Raw genomic sequence first — 18,934 nt, 5'->3', positions numbered from 1 at the left:
TTTATTATATTTACAGGATTAGGGCTAGGTCCTGCAACACAGACCCCAATTTTCTCTTTAATATTCAATCCGTGCAGTGCAAGACCCAAAGACGATGACGATTTCAAGAAAAAAAATCTCTGAAAGCAAGAAAATCTTTCAAAGAACATAGAAAAAAAAATTATCGATTTGCTTCCTAATCTTGATACCTTACAAAATCTAACTTTCTCCCACCCTCTACCAACGCTCCGTGTTTCACTTCTCCGCAAAACTGTTTTTAAGAGCGAACCCAGTAGCTTGTTTAATCTCAGGAAACGACTTCGAGGTGGGATTTGAGTTTTTTAATTGTTTTATAGCTAGAATTAGTTTAACAACTGGTGCAGGCAGCGGTTTTCATTAAAAGGCTGCTGGTAATGGAAATGGACGGAGAACCGACGAGGGGACTGGACTCTCTCGCTAATTAGGAAGATGAACCCATCTTTCGCAGCCACCATGTAATCAAACTGGAGGAGAATTAAGTCAGTTAGTGATTAAGTGAGAGGTTGAAAACACAGGAAAAAAGGAATTCAAACGTTTTGGATAGAAATTAAATGGGTGTTTTGTGGGTTTGTCCTACGACGGAATCTGTGTCTGCTTCTTTACCAGAAAAACGTAAACAAGTCGACGTTCAGAGTCGTCCTTCTCTTTGATTTATTTGATTTTGAATTGATGTTGAAAGTTTCACAAGGACGGAATCAAAATGGAGTCGAGAAAGAAAATTAAGCAAGTGGCAATGTATCTGTATCTCCTTTGGGGATTTGGAAAAGAAACGAGAAAATATGATATCTGAGAGAAAACCAAGGAACGTGAGAGCCTGTACCTGCTCCATTACTCAAAAAATCTTCATTTTTTCCTCCAACAATTTGAATACAATGTGGGTTGAATCGCCTTTCTATACTTGTTTATGAATTATCAAAGAATGTAAGACAAATGGTTAGTTCAAGTTGTGGAAACAATTCAATAAGGCGGGACCAAATTGTGTATTCAGTTACCATTAACACAGACTTTTGTGAGGACTTGAAAGCATCATTCACATTGTCAACTTCGTTCAAAACTTCCAAAGTTTCAACCGACTCTTTGACTATTTCCATTGCCATCAGAAAACCGCCTGTATTAATTAGTTTAGAGTTTCAGATTTATTTCCCACAAGATTAGTTCTCTCTCTTCGACAACTCTTTGATCCCAATGATCAACTTTTCTCCTCAGGGGGGGTTAGTTAACAAAATGGATTTTTGAAGTTCATATTCATGTCCAATATGAAGATTATGTCAGTCATGTACATGAACTTCATCTTCGCACTTGGTGTTAGTGTTGACGACTTTATGTACAGGAAAATAGTTTCCAGTGTTATAGTGCCCACTCATTAGAAAAACATAAAACACAAGAGAATCCCTAAATATTTACAGTATACTTAATTATAATATAATTTTTGAACCCCAAATTTGGTCAAACATTATTACTACACGAATAAGTTATTTAATGTATAATTAAAATATATTAATAAATTCATTAATTGAATTAGATATTTTATTGTCCATTAATATGGTAATTACGTGAGCCAATGAAATACACACATGATTAATTACAAGTAGTAAATAAATAATATTATAAATAATAAAAACGAAAGTAATATGTTTAGTTATTAATTTATTAATAACATATGATATACTATAACCTAAAAATGAATAATTTAAGAGGAAAAAATTATTTAATCATAACTTTAATACACTATATATTTGTACAAAATATTACCACTATTAAATCACTAATATAATACAATAAATAAATAAATATAATGAGTAAATAAAGAATTATTTTATTAAAAACGTAGTATGGCATAGTATTAATTAATAATATATTTCCAAAAAATTGAAATTAATCAATTGATCAAATGCATATTGTAACTATATTTTATTTACCAGACTTAAATATCTAATTTAATATAGTAATAAAATTTAATAAAAATAATATATAAATAAATATACAACTTTATTACTATCGTAATAAAGTTTTATTGTAATAACTAGTTAGTTATTAGTATTAAAATCATCAAATTATAAGTTTAGTACATAAAATTTTTATTAATATTCAAACACAATAAAAGATACAATCATCAGTTATCAATCCACATGCAAGTCGCTATGTTATCTCAAAATTGTGCAGCTCTTGTGGATTCTAATGCACGCTGCCTCCGAAAGCTTGTTGATTGGGTATCCTCTTCCACAAGACCATCGCTATCATCGCTGTCTGTATCATCCGTTGCATCTTAAAAGAAAATGGAGTGTCTTTCAACATTTGAAATAGAGCTTTTAAAGCACCCGTGTAGGTGACTCAACCTTGTTTGAACTGGACTAAACATCGTAAACTCTAAACCGTAATTGAGAACCTTAAAAAAACCCTAATAAACCCTAAACCCCCAACCCTTAAAACCATAAACCCCCTAAACCCTAACCCTAGACCCCATACCCCCTAAACCCCCTAAACCTCCTAAACCCTATACCCTAAACCCTAATTCCAGAACTTAAAAACAAACAACCCTAGATCTTAAAAACCCTAAAAGCCCCAAACCCTAAACCCTAAACCCTATCATCCAATAAACCTTAACGGAAAAAAAAATTGAAAAACAAAACTAAACCCTAAAAACACTAAACCCTAACCCTAATAAAAAATTTAGACCCTAAACTGTAACACTAAATCCCACAAATATGCACAAATAACCCCAAATTAGGCTAAAATTAAATCAAATACAACACTCATTTAATCAGAAAAAAAAATTAGGGTTTAGTCATACCTTCTGAAATTTGGGGAAAATCGAAGCCGACGGCTGAAATCAAAGCTGAATGGGAAAATCGATGCTGAATCGAAGTAGAAATTAAGAAATCAAAGCCCAAATGTCAAAATTGAAGAAAATCGAAACCGAAATAGGGAAAATCGCAGGATATCAGAAGGTATTTTGGGGAAAAGATAATAGCGAGAGGCAGAAGGGAGTGAGATGTCGAAAGGGAGAAGAGATGAAGAAGAGATAAAGAGAAGAGAGGGAGGCCGAGAGGGATAAGAGAGAGGGAGAAGCGAGCAGGAGATTCAGAGGGAGAGCGAGTCTGAGATGGAGAGAAGGACGTTCACAACGAGAGATGGAGGCCGTAGAGAGGGAGACTGGAGAGAGGGAGACTGGAGAGGGACGATGGAGACGAGAGAGGGAGCAAAGAGCTTGAGGTTTAGGGAGACAATAGAAAGGGTGTGGGAACGAAATGAGCAGAAATGCGTGAGAGGGTGTGCATAGAGAACGGCGTGCTCGTTTCTTGTACGTGCTTCTCAAAATTGGGTGGAAAACACTTTTCACCGTTTACTCTTTAGACATGATCTCTTGAGTCATGGTGGTCATGTACATGACATGAAGTCTGGCGCTCCACTAACGACCTCAGGACATGAACTGAGTAATGCGACTGAAGTTCATGTCCTGAGTCATGTTGACTAACCCCCCCCTTCAATTTCAGTCAGATGAATGATTTCAAAAAATAATTTTCAGGTATTAAATGTGTTGGAAGATATGATGTAATTAAGGTGGCACTAATGTAATTAGTTTATATTTTTTGTACATTCTTCACTCTTATTAGGATGAAGGGTATTTTTGTAATATTAATACTTTTTTTATATCTATAAATACAACTTAAGGGGGAGGGTTTGGATTACCCTATTCTTCCTCATTTTTTCCCGATTCTTATTTGGCACCGATTCTAATTTCTTATCCTCATCCTAATTCTTTTGGAACCCTTACCAATTTTTTTTTATTTTTTCTATCATTCATTTCTTCGTTGTAGCCACCAATTTGGACTTGAATTAGCTAATAAACCACCTCATTTGATTTCTAGGGCCAACACATAACCTCAAGAGATCTCAAGGGAATGATAGTAAAAAGGAACTTTAGCTCTTGGGAGAGAGGAGAGAAGAAACCAAGGAAAAGAAAGAACAAGAAATGAGAGAGAGGTGTACGGATGAATTTGAGCCAAGAGGAAGAGGTTTGAATGCTCTACCTCATGCCTTGAGGCTATATTTATAGTTGTGTGAAGGTGTTTACAATGATTACAATGTCTTTAAGGCTACATACTTCAAAAGGAAAAAGATATAAGAGGACATACACTAGCTTGCATAATTACAAGTCTATGTTATCTTTATGAAAGTTCTCCTTATTTACTAGTCATGCCACCCCTATAGATGTGGGTATCTCTTAATACTCCATAGTGTTTGTAACTTCACTTGCAAATAATCTTGGTAAAAAAACTTATGTTTTTTTAAAACAAATTTTCATTGCCTTAGTCTCATCTTGCTCGCATCTTGCTTGTAATCTTAATGTTGTTCTTCCCCACCCCCCGGGGGAAATGGAAAACAAGAGGAGGAAGAAAAGGAGAACAAAAACTAGGACAAGAAGAAAAAAGGGAAGAAAAGAGGAAAATAACAGAAAGGAAGAAAAGAGGGAAACTTAAAGATGGAGAAAAAGGAAGGAAAGGGGAAAAAAAAAAGGAAAACAAGAAAGAAAAATCTCCTAGCAAATTTCCCAAATTTGATGGGAGAAACCTAATTCCATTTATGCCCTCCTCCTCTACAAGGAAAAAAGAGAAATAGGAAAATGAGGAAAGAAGGAGAAAAAGGAAATACGAAAATAGGAGAAGAGAAGGAAGAACTCTCAACAATGTTTTTGTAATCCGTTGAGAGAGGATGGATACATGCTCCCTTAAACCTCCTAATGAATTTCATTAATTTATTAATAAAGTATTCTAAAATTTGATAGCTCTGAGTGATTTAATAAATTTGTGGACAAAAACTGATTTCTGCAAGAGAGTTTGTAGTTTGTTGGGAGAAATTTTATCTCTTTGGTCTTTCTACTAGCAAATTTAATTTCACTGGCAAGTTAAATATAAATAGCATAATTTATTACAAACATTTGACATTGTTTACTTTATTTTAATTAAATAATTTATTCTATTTACATGAACTTGTATTTATATAAAAGTTTGTTTTAGAATAAACTTAACTAATATGAAATTAAATTAATAATGAGAAAAAATAAATAATTGCTACTCTAATTATGTTTCTTTAGTTAGTAGAAGAATTTGTTAATTAATTAATTTTTTATAATTATTTATTATTGAATTAATCATTATTAATTGATTAATTGACTCAAGAATTAGTTTTTATTTATTTATTTACATAATTAGTCATTATTAAATTACTTAATTCTTCCATTAATTGGTTAATTAGTGCTATCATTAACTGTGTTAATATTTATGAAAAGGGATAATAGGGTTCAAGAAGAGATCAAGGTGATAATTTAACTTGAACTTAACCAATTATCAATTGGGTCACTAAAGTAATTTATTTACACACTTTTTTTATTTTTAAACTTTAAACTCATTATATAAACAATTAGCCAATAAAGTAATTAATAAAAAAATTAATAAATTAATTTTTCATTTTCCACGTTTTTTCTTCTCTTCCTATTTTTTGTTTTTCCATTTCTTTTATTTCTTCTTCTCCTAATTTTATTTGATCTTTGCATTTTTCCTTCTCCTCTTTTTTTTTTTTTTCTTATTTGATCTTTGCATTCTTCCTTCTCTCTCCCCCCTCTCCCCTGCCTCCTGCCTCCTGCCTGAGATTCCTCTGATCTCCCATTTTCTTCTTCTGCTTCTTTCCCTCTTCCCTTCATCTACTTCTCTCTCCTTCTTCATTCTTTTCCCTTTGCCGCCTTGGAGCATCTCACCACCCTCGTCGCCGCTGCATGTCCTATCATTCAGCAACAAGTATGGTTAGCTTTTTTTTCACTGTTCTGTCGTTTCCGAAGATGGATGAAGGTGCCGTGCGTGCGTGCAAGGAGTGGAGGGAGGAGAGTTGCGCACAAGCGCGCGGGCGGAGGTGAGAGGGCGAACCAGGCGTGGGGGTGAAGGGGAGGGAGCAGCCACCCCGCCTATGCATGCAAGGTTGCGCCCGCAGGGGGAGGGGGAGGAAGATGCAGACTTACATCCAAGTCTGGACCAGAATCAGCTCTTTCTCCCCTCTCCTTCCCCAATTCTAATCTGGGTCTGAATTCAGATCCAAATCGGTTTACAGGTTTGGATTTGGATCTGAATCAGGTTTGTTGGTTTGAATCCAAATTCTTGTCCAAAACCCTAAATTGTAAAATCTCTTGAATTACTAAACTTTAAAATCCTAAACCCTAAAAATGATATATCCTAAGTCACGAAACCCTATAAACGTTAAACCCTGTTAAACCCTTTTTACCCTCGGTCTATTCTCATCCATATTTTAATGATAACAAAATTGAATAAACCATTTCAAATTCTATGCCCTTGAGAGATACCATTCAAGGGTCTTTGCAAAGGAATTGATAAATTCATCTCAAGACCTCAAAAGTTCAAATAAGTGTCAAGTGATATAGAAGAAGTACTTATAAGAAGACTTGACGACTTGTATCCTGTCAGAATAAGCTATAAATCATGATCGATCATCTAGATTGGATGGATCTACCATACTAAGCCCAAGTATAATAAACTATAATATTTGATCAATCATACCAACTAACTTGATTGATTAAATAGAAGTATGTTATAAAAATACAAAGATCATGATTGATCATACCCCTTCACATGATCAATCATAGTGACTTCTACATAGCTACATAGCCAAGGCCATCGAGCATGATCAATCAATTAGGTAGGATTGATTGATCAACCTTGATTTTCTAGAAGGCATGAAAGAAGCATATTGATGAGTGCATTGATCGATCAATCAATGTGTTTGTAAGCTTCTTGCAAACGACTAAATAATGACTAGTTTGATTGATAATCTTATAAATAACCTACCAAATGTCTCTTACAATTTTAATTGAGTATTTACTTGCAAATAACTAAATAATAACTAGTTTGATTGAGAATCTTATAAATAACCCACCAAATGTCTCTTATATTTACTTGCAAACTAAAAAATATTCAATAGGTTTTTACTTGAAATTCTATTCAAACCTAGTTTTGAGAGAAAAAAAAAACTGATTTTGCAATTCCATTCCAATTGTATCTAAATTTCCCAAACCTGAAACCCAAACCTAAGATTTTCTGGTCGGATTGAGTCGGATTTGCTATGAAATCTGATACCATGCCCACCCCCTCGAGCTATTTGCAACCGTGTTGCTGATTGCTAGGATGAGTGTGGAAGTTAATGGGTCTTCAAGAGGAGCTTGTGACATTGCAAAAATATGTTGTTGCACCCATAGTGTGAATAAGATGGCAAGCATGTCATGAATGTTTTCAATAATATTTCTTAAGGATTTAGATCCAATTGTCCCATGCCTTGGAGGTAACTCTTGTGTTGTATCACTGATTTGTAGCTGCACCATTATTGAAATTTTATCTGATTATCTACTTTTACTTTTTTACTTTACCGCAATATTTATCTGCATTAGGTTACTTATACACCTTTTATTAAATAGAATGTGAATGGAAAAGGATAATTCCTAAGGATAATTCCTAAGGCTTTTATTAAATAGAATGTGTTTTTTCCAAGAAATATTGGAAAAGTATTTCTAGTAAAAATATAATTTCAGGGACCATTAGTATCTCATATTTTCTAGAAACACTTTTATGGCTAAAAATTCTTACCAAGAAAATCATATAATTTTCCTGGTAAGATTTTCCAGCCAAGATAGGTCGCAAAACCATATAAAAATTTTGAAATAAGTATTTGATAATTGATGTTGTAATACTTTCAACACAAGGCAAATTTTCATGGTAATTTGTATTTGATATTTTATTTTTCTAAAAAGTTATCAAATAAGTGTGGTAATGTACGAGGTTGATTATTAATTTTTATTTATTTTCCTTAAAAAAGGCACTAACAAGTCTATTTAATTTTCCTTGAAAATTTCTAATATTTTCCATATAATTTCCTAGTATGATACTAATAGAATTATATCCGAAGGTTTTATGGGAATGTGATGGGTGTTACTTTTCTAGGAAAGTTTAACATCATATCTTGATTGTGGAGCAAGGGCCAACCTAGAGAATTTCGTAAATTGGATGAAGGTCTGGATCAAGGGGAAATAACGAGGAGAAAAGAGAGTGAAAATGGATCTAAAATCCAATCTGTAGCAAGACGCAATGAGAAACTTTGAGATACTTGCAAGCTTTCTTCATGTTGAGGGACAACACGTGCTTTCAATTGAATGTAGTTCGATTTGTAATTATTATTACATTGAAGTGTCAATCAAAAATATAATTTTCTATTTGATTAAAAATACAAATTTTAAGTATCTCATTAAAATATAATAGATTTTGGACAATAAAAAAGGTTAATGTGAATCTAAAACCAATTATCATTCTAATGGGTGGATGTAAAACTTTTTCCTAGGAGAGACCACATAGAAATAAATGAAGCTATCAATAATTATTGTTTCATTAAAACGTAAAGTCATCATTATTCCATTTTCAATATGTTTTGTTGAAATCTAGGCCCCTCACAAAGATGCACTCTGCTATCTTTTGCTAGTATGATTCAACTAAAGCTAGCTTAGTGCCCTTCAATGTGACCGCAAGTTTATAAGGAGAGCTTGATTGGAGTGTCGGTATAAAATATGATCTCAAAGAGAAAAGACTTAATTCATAGCGTCTCACTAACTGCATGTATCATTGCTCCATATTTTGCCTCTACACTAGATCTGGTAACTACAAATTGCTTCTTGTTTCTCCAAATTACAAAATGACCTCCAACAAGATTAAAATAACCGGAGGTAGATTTTCTATCATCCAGTCAGTATATGCAAATCCTACAATGTTAACATGTCCATGACCCTTGTACAAAAAGTCTTGTCCAAGAGACTTTTTCAAATACTATAGTATGTGTTCTAATGCTTGTTAATGAAAAACTTGAAGTTTGTTCATACATTGATTAACAATACTTACAACAAAAGAAATGTCAAGTCTACTAACTGTAAGATGGATCAACTTGTCTACCACCCTTTGAAATTTTTCAACACCTACATCCTCTCCAAAACCAGCACACAGATCCATTGGAGTGTTCACAAGTGGACATCCCAACATGTTTGTTTCTTTGAGTAAATCAAGTAGATATTTCCTCTGAGATAAAATGACTTCATACCTGGACTATAGTACCTCAATTCCAAGGAAATATCTAAGTAGCCTCAAATATTTAGTTTGGAATTCTCTACACGATCCATCTAATATTTGTTGAATATCATTTGACTATCAAAACGATATCATCTATGTACACTACAAGAAGTATGGTTCCTTTATTAGTATGTTTCACAAATATAAAATTATCCATAATATCTTTTAAAACAAAATTTAACCATCACCTTGCCGAATTTATTAGGCTATGCTCTAGGTGATAGTTTCAACTCATATAGATATTTCTTTAACTTACACACAACCCCAACCCTCCATATGTCAACCACCAAACCAGGTGATTGGTCCATATAGACCTCTTCCTAGAGGTCGCCATTAAGAAATGCATTTTTACATTGAACAGATGAATGAACCACTAAAAGTTAGTAGCAACTGGGATAAGAATACATATTGATTTAAGTTCAATATTTGGAGACAATATTTTTTCATAATCAATACCATCACTATCGACCAACCTAGCCTTCAATTTAGTAATATTACCATTAGCATCATGTTTGACTGTGAATACCCACTTGCATCCTACAGTCTTCTTTTAAATTAGAAGGGGAAATCATCTTTCAAGTCTAATTTGTATGCAAGGCATCCATCTTTTCTTCCATAGTTGCACTCTATCCAGGATGCTTAAGGGATTTTGATATGACTAAGCATATGATATGGAGGAAATGGCTGTAAGAAAAGTGGAACAACTAGGAGACAATTGATGAGAGGACATAAAATTCAAGATTGGATGAGAAGTATAGGGTTGTTGAGTGCAATTTGATGTTTCTTACAAATACCTATACGTCTTGTATCAAAAGAAGGACCAAACATAACTGGAGGAGAATTAAGATCATAATTTACCTCAAAGGATATTCAAACTCTATAGGTGGGTGATCAACCAATGGAGTAGAAGTCTCAAGTGAAGGATGTTGTGGCAAAAAGCATGACACATGTTTGGAAAAAAATCATCAAGTGGCACCATGAGCTTGGGCATACTAATAAAAGATGGAAAACCTGGAGGAGCACAAATGGCTAGATAAAATGGTTGTTCTTCAATATAAGTTACATTACCTAATATAAACAATTTATTTGATGAAGGACTATAACATACATAGTTTTAATATTCTAACCATATACATTTGATTACATAGGGGTGGCAAATTTGTTTTTGTGTGGAGACATATTATGAACAAAACATATGCAACCAAAAACCTTAGGAGGAAGAGAGAAATGATTATCACAAGGAAAAAGTATTGAATAAAGAGAACGACTGCCTAGAATATATGAAGGCATACAATTAATAAGGTAGCCAACAATAAGAACATCATTTGGAGAGTAAAATTGTGCAACATTCATACAATGTAGCCATGACTGAGTAACCTCTAGTGTCTATTTTTTATTCAACAACACATTATGTATGATGAAGAATGCCAATGTTATTTACAAAATGATTGGACCTTAAGAACACATGTAAGGGTATTGTTCAACTGGGTATAAACCATAACATAAAATGACCTCTCATGTGAGCTCTCTCCTCCATGTCACTCACAATCCCACCCATCTTCCCTTCTTCTTTCTTTCGCATACTCTACTACAGGCCTTCAAGAAATTTATTAATGGAACTTTATGATCTAACATGGTATCAGAGGAGGGGTCTTAGAGTTCCATGGTTTCAGAGGAGGGGTCTTAGGGTTCCATGGTTTCAGAGGAGGAGTGTCATTTTTTTTTCTTGTTCTTACATAAATTCCATGGCAGCTTCTATTATATATGTGTTAAATTGTTTCCACTTTCATCCTTTTACATGTGCTCATGGAATCCTTTTTTTCCATCCCCATGTATGCTGCTTTACCTTGGTTGTCAATATGTCACAATCCTTCTTTATCATTGTTTGACCACATTCTACTCTCTTCCTTGCATGAGTGATTCCAAATAAGTTTTTCACTTAAAAAGAAGAAAAAAGAAAAAAAATGTCCCCTTGCTATTTTTTTTTTGTAATCCGCAAAAAAAAATCTGCATTGTCAAAAACTCGTTTTAAATTGCGTAGTTGTCTCAAATTTCCAAATTGATTAGAGTTTGAATTCCAGTAGATTCCATGTGTCCTTATGTTTGTACATCTACATAAATTGCATGGTTTCAAAATTTTCATGAATTAAGACTCTTTAAGTACTTTTATTCCTTGTTGGTTGTTACCTTCCTCGTTTATTCTTTCAATCACTCACATGTTTATTAGAAGAACTTCACTCAATAGTCTTCCAGAAACTTCTAGAAAAGAGCAGACCTTTAGATGTGTATGTGAAAGAAAAACGAATAAGAGAAGATGGTTGAGAGGGGTATGTGTGTGTACGTGTGCGCGAGAGAGAGAGAGAGAGAGGCTATTTATAATAATTTTCAAGTAAAGTTATATTCTTGTCATTAGGAGGGGGGGAGCACGGCCCGCATGCGGGCCAACACCGGCCCTCTCCAATGTGTAGTGGGGATGGGGGAGCCCTTTTTCTTCTCTCCCCTCCCATCTCCCTCCTCCTTTGGCCTCTCCTCTCTCCCCTCCCCTAATGACAATTGAATGGTGGGATAAATATTTATGGAATAAAAATAAAAAATATAATTTATTTACTAAGAAATTTATTTTTATTGCTAATAGGAGATATTTGTCGTTGAAATTTGAATTGTTTTTTTGGTGAAATTGTTTTTTATTAAGAGTATAAATTTTAAGAAAAAATTTAAATTTTGTCGCTAAATGATAAGATAATTATTTTAAAAAAAATATAAATATAAATTTTTTCCGCTAATAATAAGATAAATATTTAAAAATAAAATTAAAAATATAAGTTATTTTTAGTGAAATTATTTTTTGTTGGTAATATTATACGTTTTTAGGCTAAATTTGAATTTTTTTGCTAAATTATAAGACAACATTTATACAATAAAATAAAATTATAAGCTATTTAGCATGAAATTATTTTTTTGCCTCTAATAATATACATTGAAAAGCAAAATTTAAAATTTTTTGATAAAATAAAACACAAAAATTTAAATTATTTCCATTTTGTCACACTAAATAATTATTTTATTTAATAAATAAATAAACCCTAAAAATAGTTAAGTCGCTTTTGCAGCTTTACATCCGAAAAGAGGGGGAGGGGCCTCCTCCTAATGGAGAAAACAGATCGGTTATAACTTGACTGGGCCCACATTATTAATGATAAGAGATGTGAATCTGATGATCACCGTCAGGATTGGATACGAGCAAAATTTGCTTCTCAAGCGAGTGTGCCCCAAAAGTCGACACCTGTACTCGTGTCGGCGGAAAGGCAAAGGTGGAGGGGGTGGAGGATGCGTAGAGCGCACTCCGCGTATAGTCCAAGTCTCCGATGATGCCGACAAATCTAATAATCGCGGAGAAACAAGTCAAGGTACGGTGACGTCATCAGGCTTCCATCTTGAGACCGGAAAGGGGTTCAATCCGGTGAGAGGATATTAACATGAGATACATGTCGTCAATTTTTGTCCTTTGGATTCCCTCTTTTTTCTTTCTCAATCTCTCGCCCATTTCGCCCGTTCGCATCTCTATCCGATTTACAGTGACGACGGAACCCCAAGAATCTCTCCTTTCGTGAAATATTTTTGCTCTCGACTATTGTTGAATCTTCTCCTTCAACGTCTCATTTCAATTTTTTTTTTTTTTTTTTGTGTTAAGGAATATGCAACTCTCATGCTTTGTGAGATATACCCTTTTTGCAATTATATTGGCCTTCCAGTACATCATTTCTGTCTACGGTAGGGGTTTTCAGATGGGTCGCCGGAATTTTTAGCAAATGTGGAAGCTTTCCGGTCTTTGGTTTCTTGTATTTATCTTCCTCTGTGTCTCCGGTCTTGCCCAAGGGACGGAGTTCGATTTCGGGACATTGACTTTTGGCAGCTTGAAACTCCTAGGAGACGCTCACCTCAAAAACAGCACAATCCGGCTCACTCCAGACCTCTCGGTGCCGAATTCTGGCGCTGGGAGAGCTCTCTATGCTAAACCCATCAAATTTCTCCACTCCAAAGTCCCCATTTCTTTCTCCACCTTCTTCTCCTTCTCGATTACGAATCTTAACCCCTCGTCGATTGGCGGCGGACTCGCCTTCATCGTTACTTCCGATGAGCAATCCGTTGGAGACGCCGGAGGATACCTGGGTCTGGTGAACTCTACGGATGCTACTGGGGTTACTATTGCGGTGGAGTTTGATACGCTGATGGATGAGGAATTCACAGACATAAATGGGAATCACGCCGGTTTTGATCTCAACAGTTTGGTTTCTTCTCAAGTAGCGGATTTGGATTCCATTGATGTGGACCTCAAGAGCGGAGATTTGGTAAATGCGTGGATAGATTATGACGGGGCGACTCAGGTGTGCAAGGTCTCCGTCTCGTATTCCAATATCCGGCCGGTTAGTCCGCTTTTATCCTTTAATCTTAGTCTTGATCAGTATGTCAATGAGTATATGTTTGTGGGTTTTTCGGGGTCCACGCAAGGGAGTACGGAGATTCATAGCATTGAATGGTGGAGCTTCTCGTCGGAGAAAACTGAGATTTCATCGTCAGAACCAGCTACGGCACAGCCGCCGCCGCCGCCTGCACAACCCTCCTTTTACTATAGCTCTGCTGGAGATTCTTCAAAGACGCCACCTTCTTCGTCTGCTCCACTTTTGGCTCCGCCTAGTCCACAAAACACTAGCCGTTCATATTGCCATAACCAGCTATGCAAAAAGGACCCTGCAGCCGTCGCGGGTGTTGTAACCGCAGGGACCTTCTTTCTGGCAATTTTAGCCGGAGTCTTCGTCTGGGTTTTCTCAAAACGACTCAAATCCGACAAGAATGCAGAGTCTTTGCCTTCGGAGGCAATCCGTAGCCCACGAGAGTTCGCTTACAAGGAGCTAAAATCTGCAACTAGGGGATTCGACCCTGTTCGTGTAATCGGTCACGGAGCCTTTGGAACAGTCTACAAAGGCATAATCCCCGATACGGGCGCCATTGTTGCCGTCAAAAGATGCAGCCATGGAGGAGCTCAGGGGAGGGAGGAATTCCTCTCAGAGCTTTCGATAATTGGAACACTTAGGCATAGGAATTTAGTCTGGCTTCGTGGTTGGTGCCATGAAAAGGGGGAAATCCTTCTTGTTTACGAGTACATGCCGAATGGCAGCCTCGATAAGGCTCTCTTTGAAGCTAAAACGTCCTTACCATGGACTCACCGACGCAAGATCCTTATGGGCGTGGCTTCAGCGCTCACGTATCTCCATCAAGAGTGCGAGAACCAGGTAATCCACAGAGATGTGAAAGCAAGCAACATAATGCTCGACGAAGGCTACAATGCTAGATTGGGAGACTTCGGGTTGGCTCGGCAGGCCGAGCACGATAAGTCACCTGAGGCCACCATTGCAGCAGGAACAATGGGGTACCTAGCACCAGAATATCTACTCACGGGGATTGCTACCGATAAGACCGATGTGTTCAGTTTTGGCGCCGTGATCCTTGAAGTGGTCTGTGGCAGAAGGCCTATAGAGAAGGATAACAATGGGGGAAACCTGGTTGAGTGCGTGTGGAGATTGTACAGAGATGGGAGACTGTTGGAGGCCGCAGATTCGAGGCTTGCGGGGGAGTATGAGGAAGGGGAGATGAGAAGGGTGCTTCTGCTGGGACTCATTTGTTCACATCCAGACCCAGTTCAAAGGCCAAACACGAGGAATGTTTTGCAGATGCTGGGTGGTGAAGCTGCACTGCCTTACGTCCCAACGACCAAGCCTTGCTTGAGCTTTGATACTGCTAGCTTGCTGATGAGCTTGGAGGACAGCGTCTCCGATTGCAATGCCAATCAGAGGATCTCTGCTTCTTCATCCTCTGCTAGTTTCGATGGCTGAGGGGACAAGGGTTATTTATTAATTTATTTCTTTATTCATGATTTTTTTTTGTTTATATATATATAAGTGGGAGACTGCAATTCTGTAAGATGGCGAATAATGATTTTTATTTTTCAATATTCAAACCACTTTATTTTAGTCCACTATTTTTTCTTTTTGAAAAAATTACTTATATGAATATTTTTCTTTCTAATTGTCTTTGTATAATCATTAATTAAAAATAAAATAAAAACATCTAAATAAATATTAATCATGATTAGATAAAATATGTTTCTTTAATTCAAGATAATATTGATGGTATTGTTAGGAAGAGGTGAATATATTTGCTAATACAATGTGCCAAATGAATTTACAATCTTCTATGTGAATTGTTAATCCACCCGCAAGATATTTTGTACTTCAAAGTTAATTCACTATTATATTTGAATTATCAACCGACACTTATAATAAGTTGTTTCTAAAGCTAATTACAATAATATCCACATGGTGCCTTACACCATTTAATAACTCTAACAACCGATTTAAAAAATCTACAACGCTTTTATATGAATTTACAAGAACAAACGCGATCCTAGACCCAATCAATTGTAGTAGCTCACTAGGCATGCCAGCCTTAACCTTCAAAGAGATTTTTGCATTTCTCTCAACAAATGCAAAGAGGGGTTTGATTACAAGGGTTACTTCGTTAGTTTAACTTATATTAGAACTCTATTAGATTGTGTTATACTATCATGATAGACTTATCTTAGAGAGTTAGAATTAGAATGTAATTAGGAGATTTAAAGGTTAATTATATAACGACTCTATCACTTCCTCTACTATAAATAGAAGTATTGTAATTCAAAATTAATAAAGTGCTACAATTCTCTCTTGAGTAAATCTCTCTCACTCTCTTTGGTTGGCGCACACCTTGTTCCTCTTCTCTTCTTCTCTCTACCTGAGAGTCTTCTTCCCCTTTTCTCCTTTTTCTTTCTCTCTTCCCTCCTCGGAATATTGGAAAAGGGATCCTAAATCCAACAATTTTACAGGAGGATCTATCAAATAATGTAACAACTCCAATTACTGAATTGGGGTTATTCTTCAAACTCTAGTACTAAAAAACACTAATTAACTTGATGTGTTGAAGAAATTGTAAGAGGACATTGTGATGATCTTATGTAAGTTGGAAAAGATATTTCCACCCTCCTTTTTTTAAGCATGGGAATTCATCTACCTCATGAAACATTACTATTTGGCCCGGTTCAATATCTATGGATTCCTCAAAAATTGAAAATATTGGAATGGAATAAAACTCGACTAGAAGGTTCAATTGTTGAGGAGTATATGAATAATGAAGTTTTGACGTTCTACTCTGTGTACTTAAATGGTGTTGAAACAACATTTAACAGAATAAAACAAAATTACAATGAAGATGTAATACCCTCAAAGGATAAAAAATCAACTTTTGCACACACTGGCCACAAGCTAACTGAAAAATTGAATTAACACTTCAAAGTTGTACCAAAAAATATTGTGGGTTATGCAACTATAACAAGATTGAAGATTTATCTTATAAATATTTGTCAACTTCATTTTACAAACCGATGCTACAACCAACTTGGACCAACGATACGTAAAAGAGTTTGTCATTTGGTTTAAACATAAGGTTAGTTATTTCTATTAAGATTGAGTTCGCTCAAATATCCGGGTAAATATTACAAATTACTAGATTAGATTTTTTATTTGGTGTTATTCTTTTTGTAAAGGATAAGTTTGGCGTCGATATACAAAGTAATATGGTGGCACGAGCTCCATGGTGCTACATTTTGACAGCATTGGACCACCATGGACTCATGGTTCAAGGACCATAGGGGGTCAACCTACGGCACTTTCAATACCTTATATAGGGGTATCCCTAGAGGGTAAGCAATAGCTATGCTAGAATGTATTTCAGGGAATAGTTTTTAAGGGGAATAATTTTTAGTATTGCAGTCAATGGGTGGATTTAGGATTTTAGAAACCTACCTGAACTTGACCCTATATTAAGGATCTAATTATTGATACCTAACAAACTCATAAATGGGACTATTATAATTGAACAATCAGCTCACATGCCTCTCTCTCTCTCTCTCTCTCTCTCTCTCTCTCACCTAACATAGCCTTAAACTCCATCCAAGCTTTGAAATCTCCAAATGCCTCTCATTGACTTTGTATTCTTCCACATGGTGAGTCACTTCTCACCTTATATGTCCTCCTCCAAGGTTGTCGTCTCTCTCACCTATGTCATCAAATTATATGTCGTCCCATCTTCTTAGTCTCATCTAATTCAGGAAAGATAAGTAGAAAGCGTGTTTGAGTTTTAGTCCATATCCCACACTCCCAAAAGCATCCATTGACATTAAAATCCTTACATTACAAGCAACCTATGTCACATTTACATAATGAATTTCTGGATCCTTATCAAAGTGGGAAAAAGAATACAAAGAACAAAGACTACATCACAATCATTTGAACAAAACATGCACTCGTTTATCTTTAGAGAACATCCAATACAAGGTGAAAAGAAAAAGGGGGAAAGGTATCCTCTGATCCTCCCAAGTCCCAACCCAAGTTTAAAAAAAAAAAAAAAACACAAATACCAAAATAAATAGTGTACTTAAAACTAATGACTACGTTTCACCAACACAATATTTAAGCCAATTGAGTCATCGTTCCACTGGCAGCTTCGTAAACATATCCCTTTTCATTTGCGTATCTAACAATAGAGGAGTGTGAAACATCAACTCTATTGACAGGTTCGGGATTTCCGTGAGGGCTTCATACCAATTCTCTTCGGCGGTTTTATTATATTTAGGTTTTATAGCTTCACGCAATACCGCAACAATTTCTTTCATTGTATCAAGGGACATGAAACTGTCGTCGGTGGACATTTTCGGTCTCTTTCTACGATGACTTGAAGTTGACGGGTTAGCACTTTGAGACTGATCAGGTGCCGACTCATTTTCTGTAAAGAATGGCGGAGGAGTATCTATACCTAAATCGATATCCTCGGGCATGTCCAAGTGTGAATTTTCTTTCTCATGTTGGACATCATTGCACATGTCTTCGTGACTTTGACTTACTGTCCCCATGGCTATTGAGTATCCCACTACCAAAGCCAATTTGTCATAAAGGAGGCAGCCTTATTGTCTATACTTTTCAGCTTCTTTATGCTCCTACAAGAATAAAACATCATTTAGACGGCTTGAAATAGAGTTCTAGTAATGCGAAAAACATACAATATGTTTTACAGTACATCATAATTTACTGACCTTGATATAGTCTTGCCATATAGAATGACATACAGTAACTCGATGTGTGGTTGCATCCCAATCGAACCCACTAGTGTTGAGACAGCTTGTTACTGCTTGGTAAGTTTTTTTTCCATGATCTTGTTCAATTATTGAGTTGCTCAACAATTTTTTTATTAGTTGTGTCTTCATTGAACCTATTGACATAGTCCAAATACACTTCATGCTTCTAAACCCCATTGGGCATCCTATTCGTCATATTGACTTGCTCAAACAAGAGATGGAGCATTTTGTTGTCATTATCGAAGGTCCAAATGTCATATCATCGAGGAGATTGTTGTCTTCTTCCATCAATTTATAATCTAAATCTGAGATGGTCCTCATGGAAAAAAAATTTATCATACAACCATTACCCGTCGTAGTAACTAGGGACACACAGAAACACAACCAACAAAAAACAAAATACCATGTGGTGGATATTTATAACACCAAAATCTCCTCACCACATGGCAAGAGCATTCCATAGCACTTCAAACATATTCAACAACATTCTAAAATATTTCAAAAATAATTGAACTAATTTCAT

The 18,934-nt window shown here is 35.6% G+C and overlaps 1 protein-coding gene across 1 annotated transcript; it reads left to right on the top strand.

The window, feature by feature from the left end:
• Positions 1-12,606: 12,606 nt before the first annotated feature.
• Positions 12,607-15,192, top strand: LOC137965940 (L-type lectin-domain containing receptor kinase VIII.1-like). Its single transcript, XM_068812345.1, has one exon. It carries the CDS (start codon positions 12,998-13,000, stop codon positions 15,077-15,079), a length of 2,082 nt encoding a protein of 693 aa, XP_068668446.1. The 5' UTR covers positions 12,607-12,997; the 3' UTR covers positions 15,080-15,192.
• Positions 15,193-18,934: the final 3,742 nt, after the last annotated feature.

The sequence above is a fragment of the Aristolochia californica genome, unplaced genomic scaffold (genome assembly GCF_029961685.1).
Source record: "Aristolochia californica isolate CCGP_79_NKW_82.1479 unplaced genomic scaffold, dmAriCali1.0.hap1 SCAF_5, whole genome shotgun sequence".
Classification (NCBI taxonomy): domain Eukaryota; kingdom Viridiplantae; phylum Streptophyta; class Magnoliopsida; order Piperales; family Aristolochiaceae; genus Aristolochia; species Aristolochia californica.
Note: the sequence above shows the minus strand (reverse complement) of the source record. Positions and strands in the feature narration are given on the sequence as shown.

Coding starts and splice junctions, on each gene's coding strand:
- LOC137965940 (XM_068812345.1), top strand. CDS start 12,998: ATGTGGAAGCTTTCCGGTCTTTGGTTTCTTGTATTTATCTTCCTCTGT.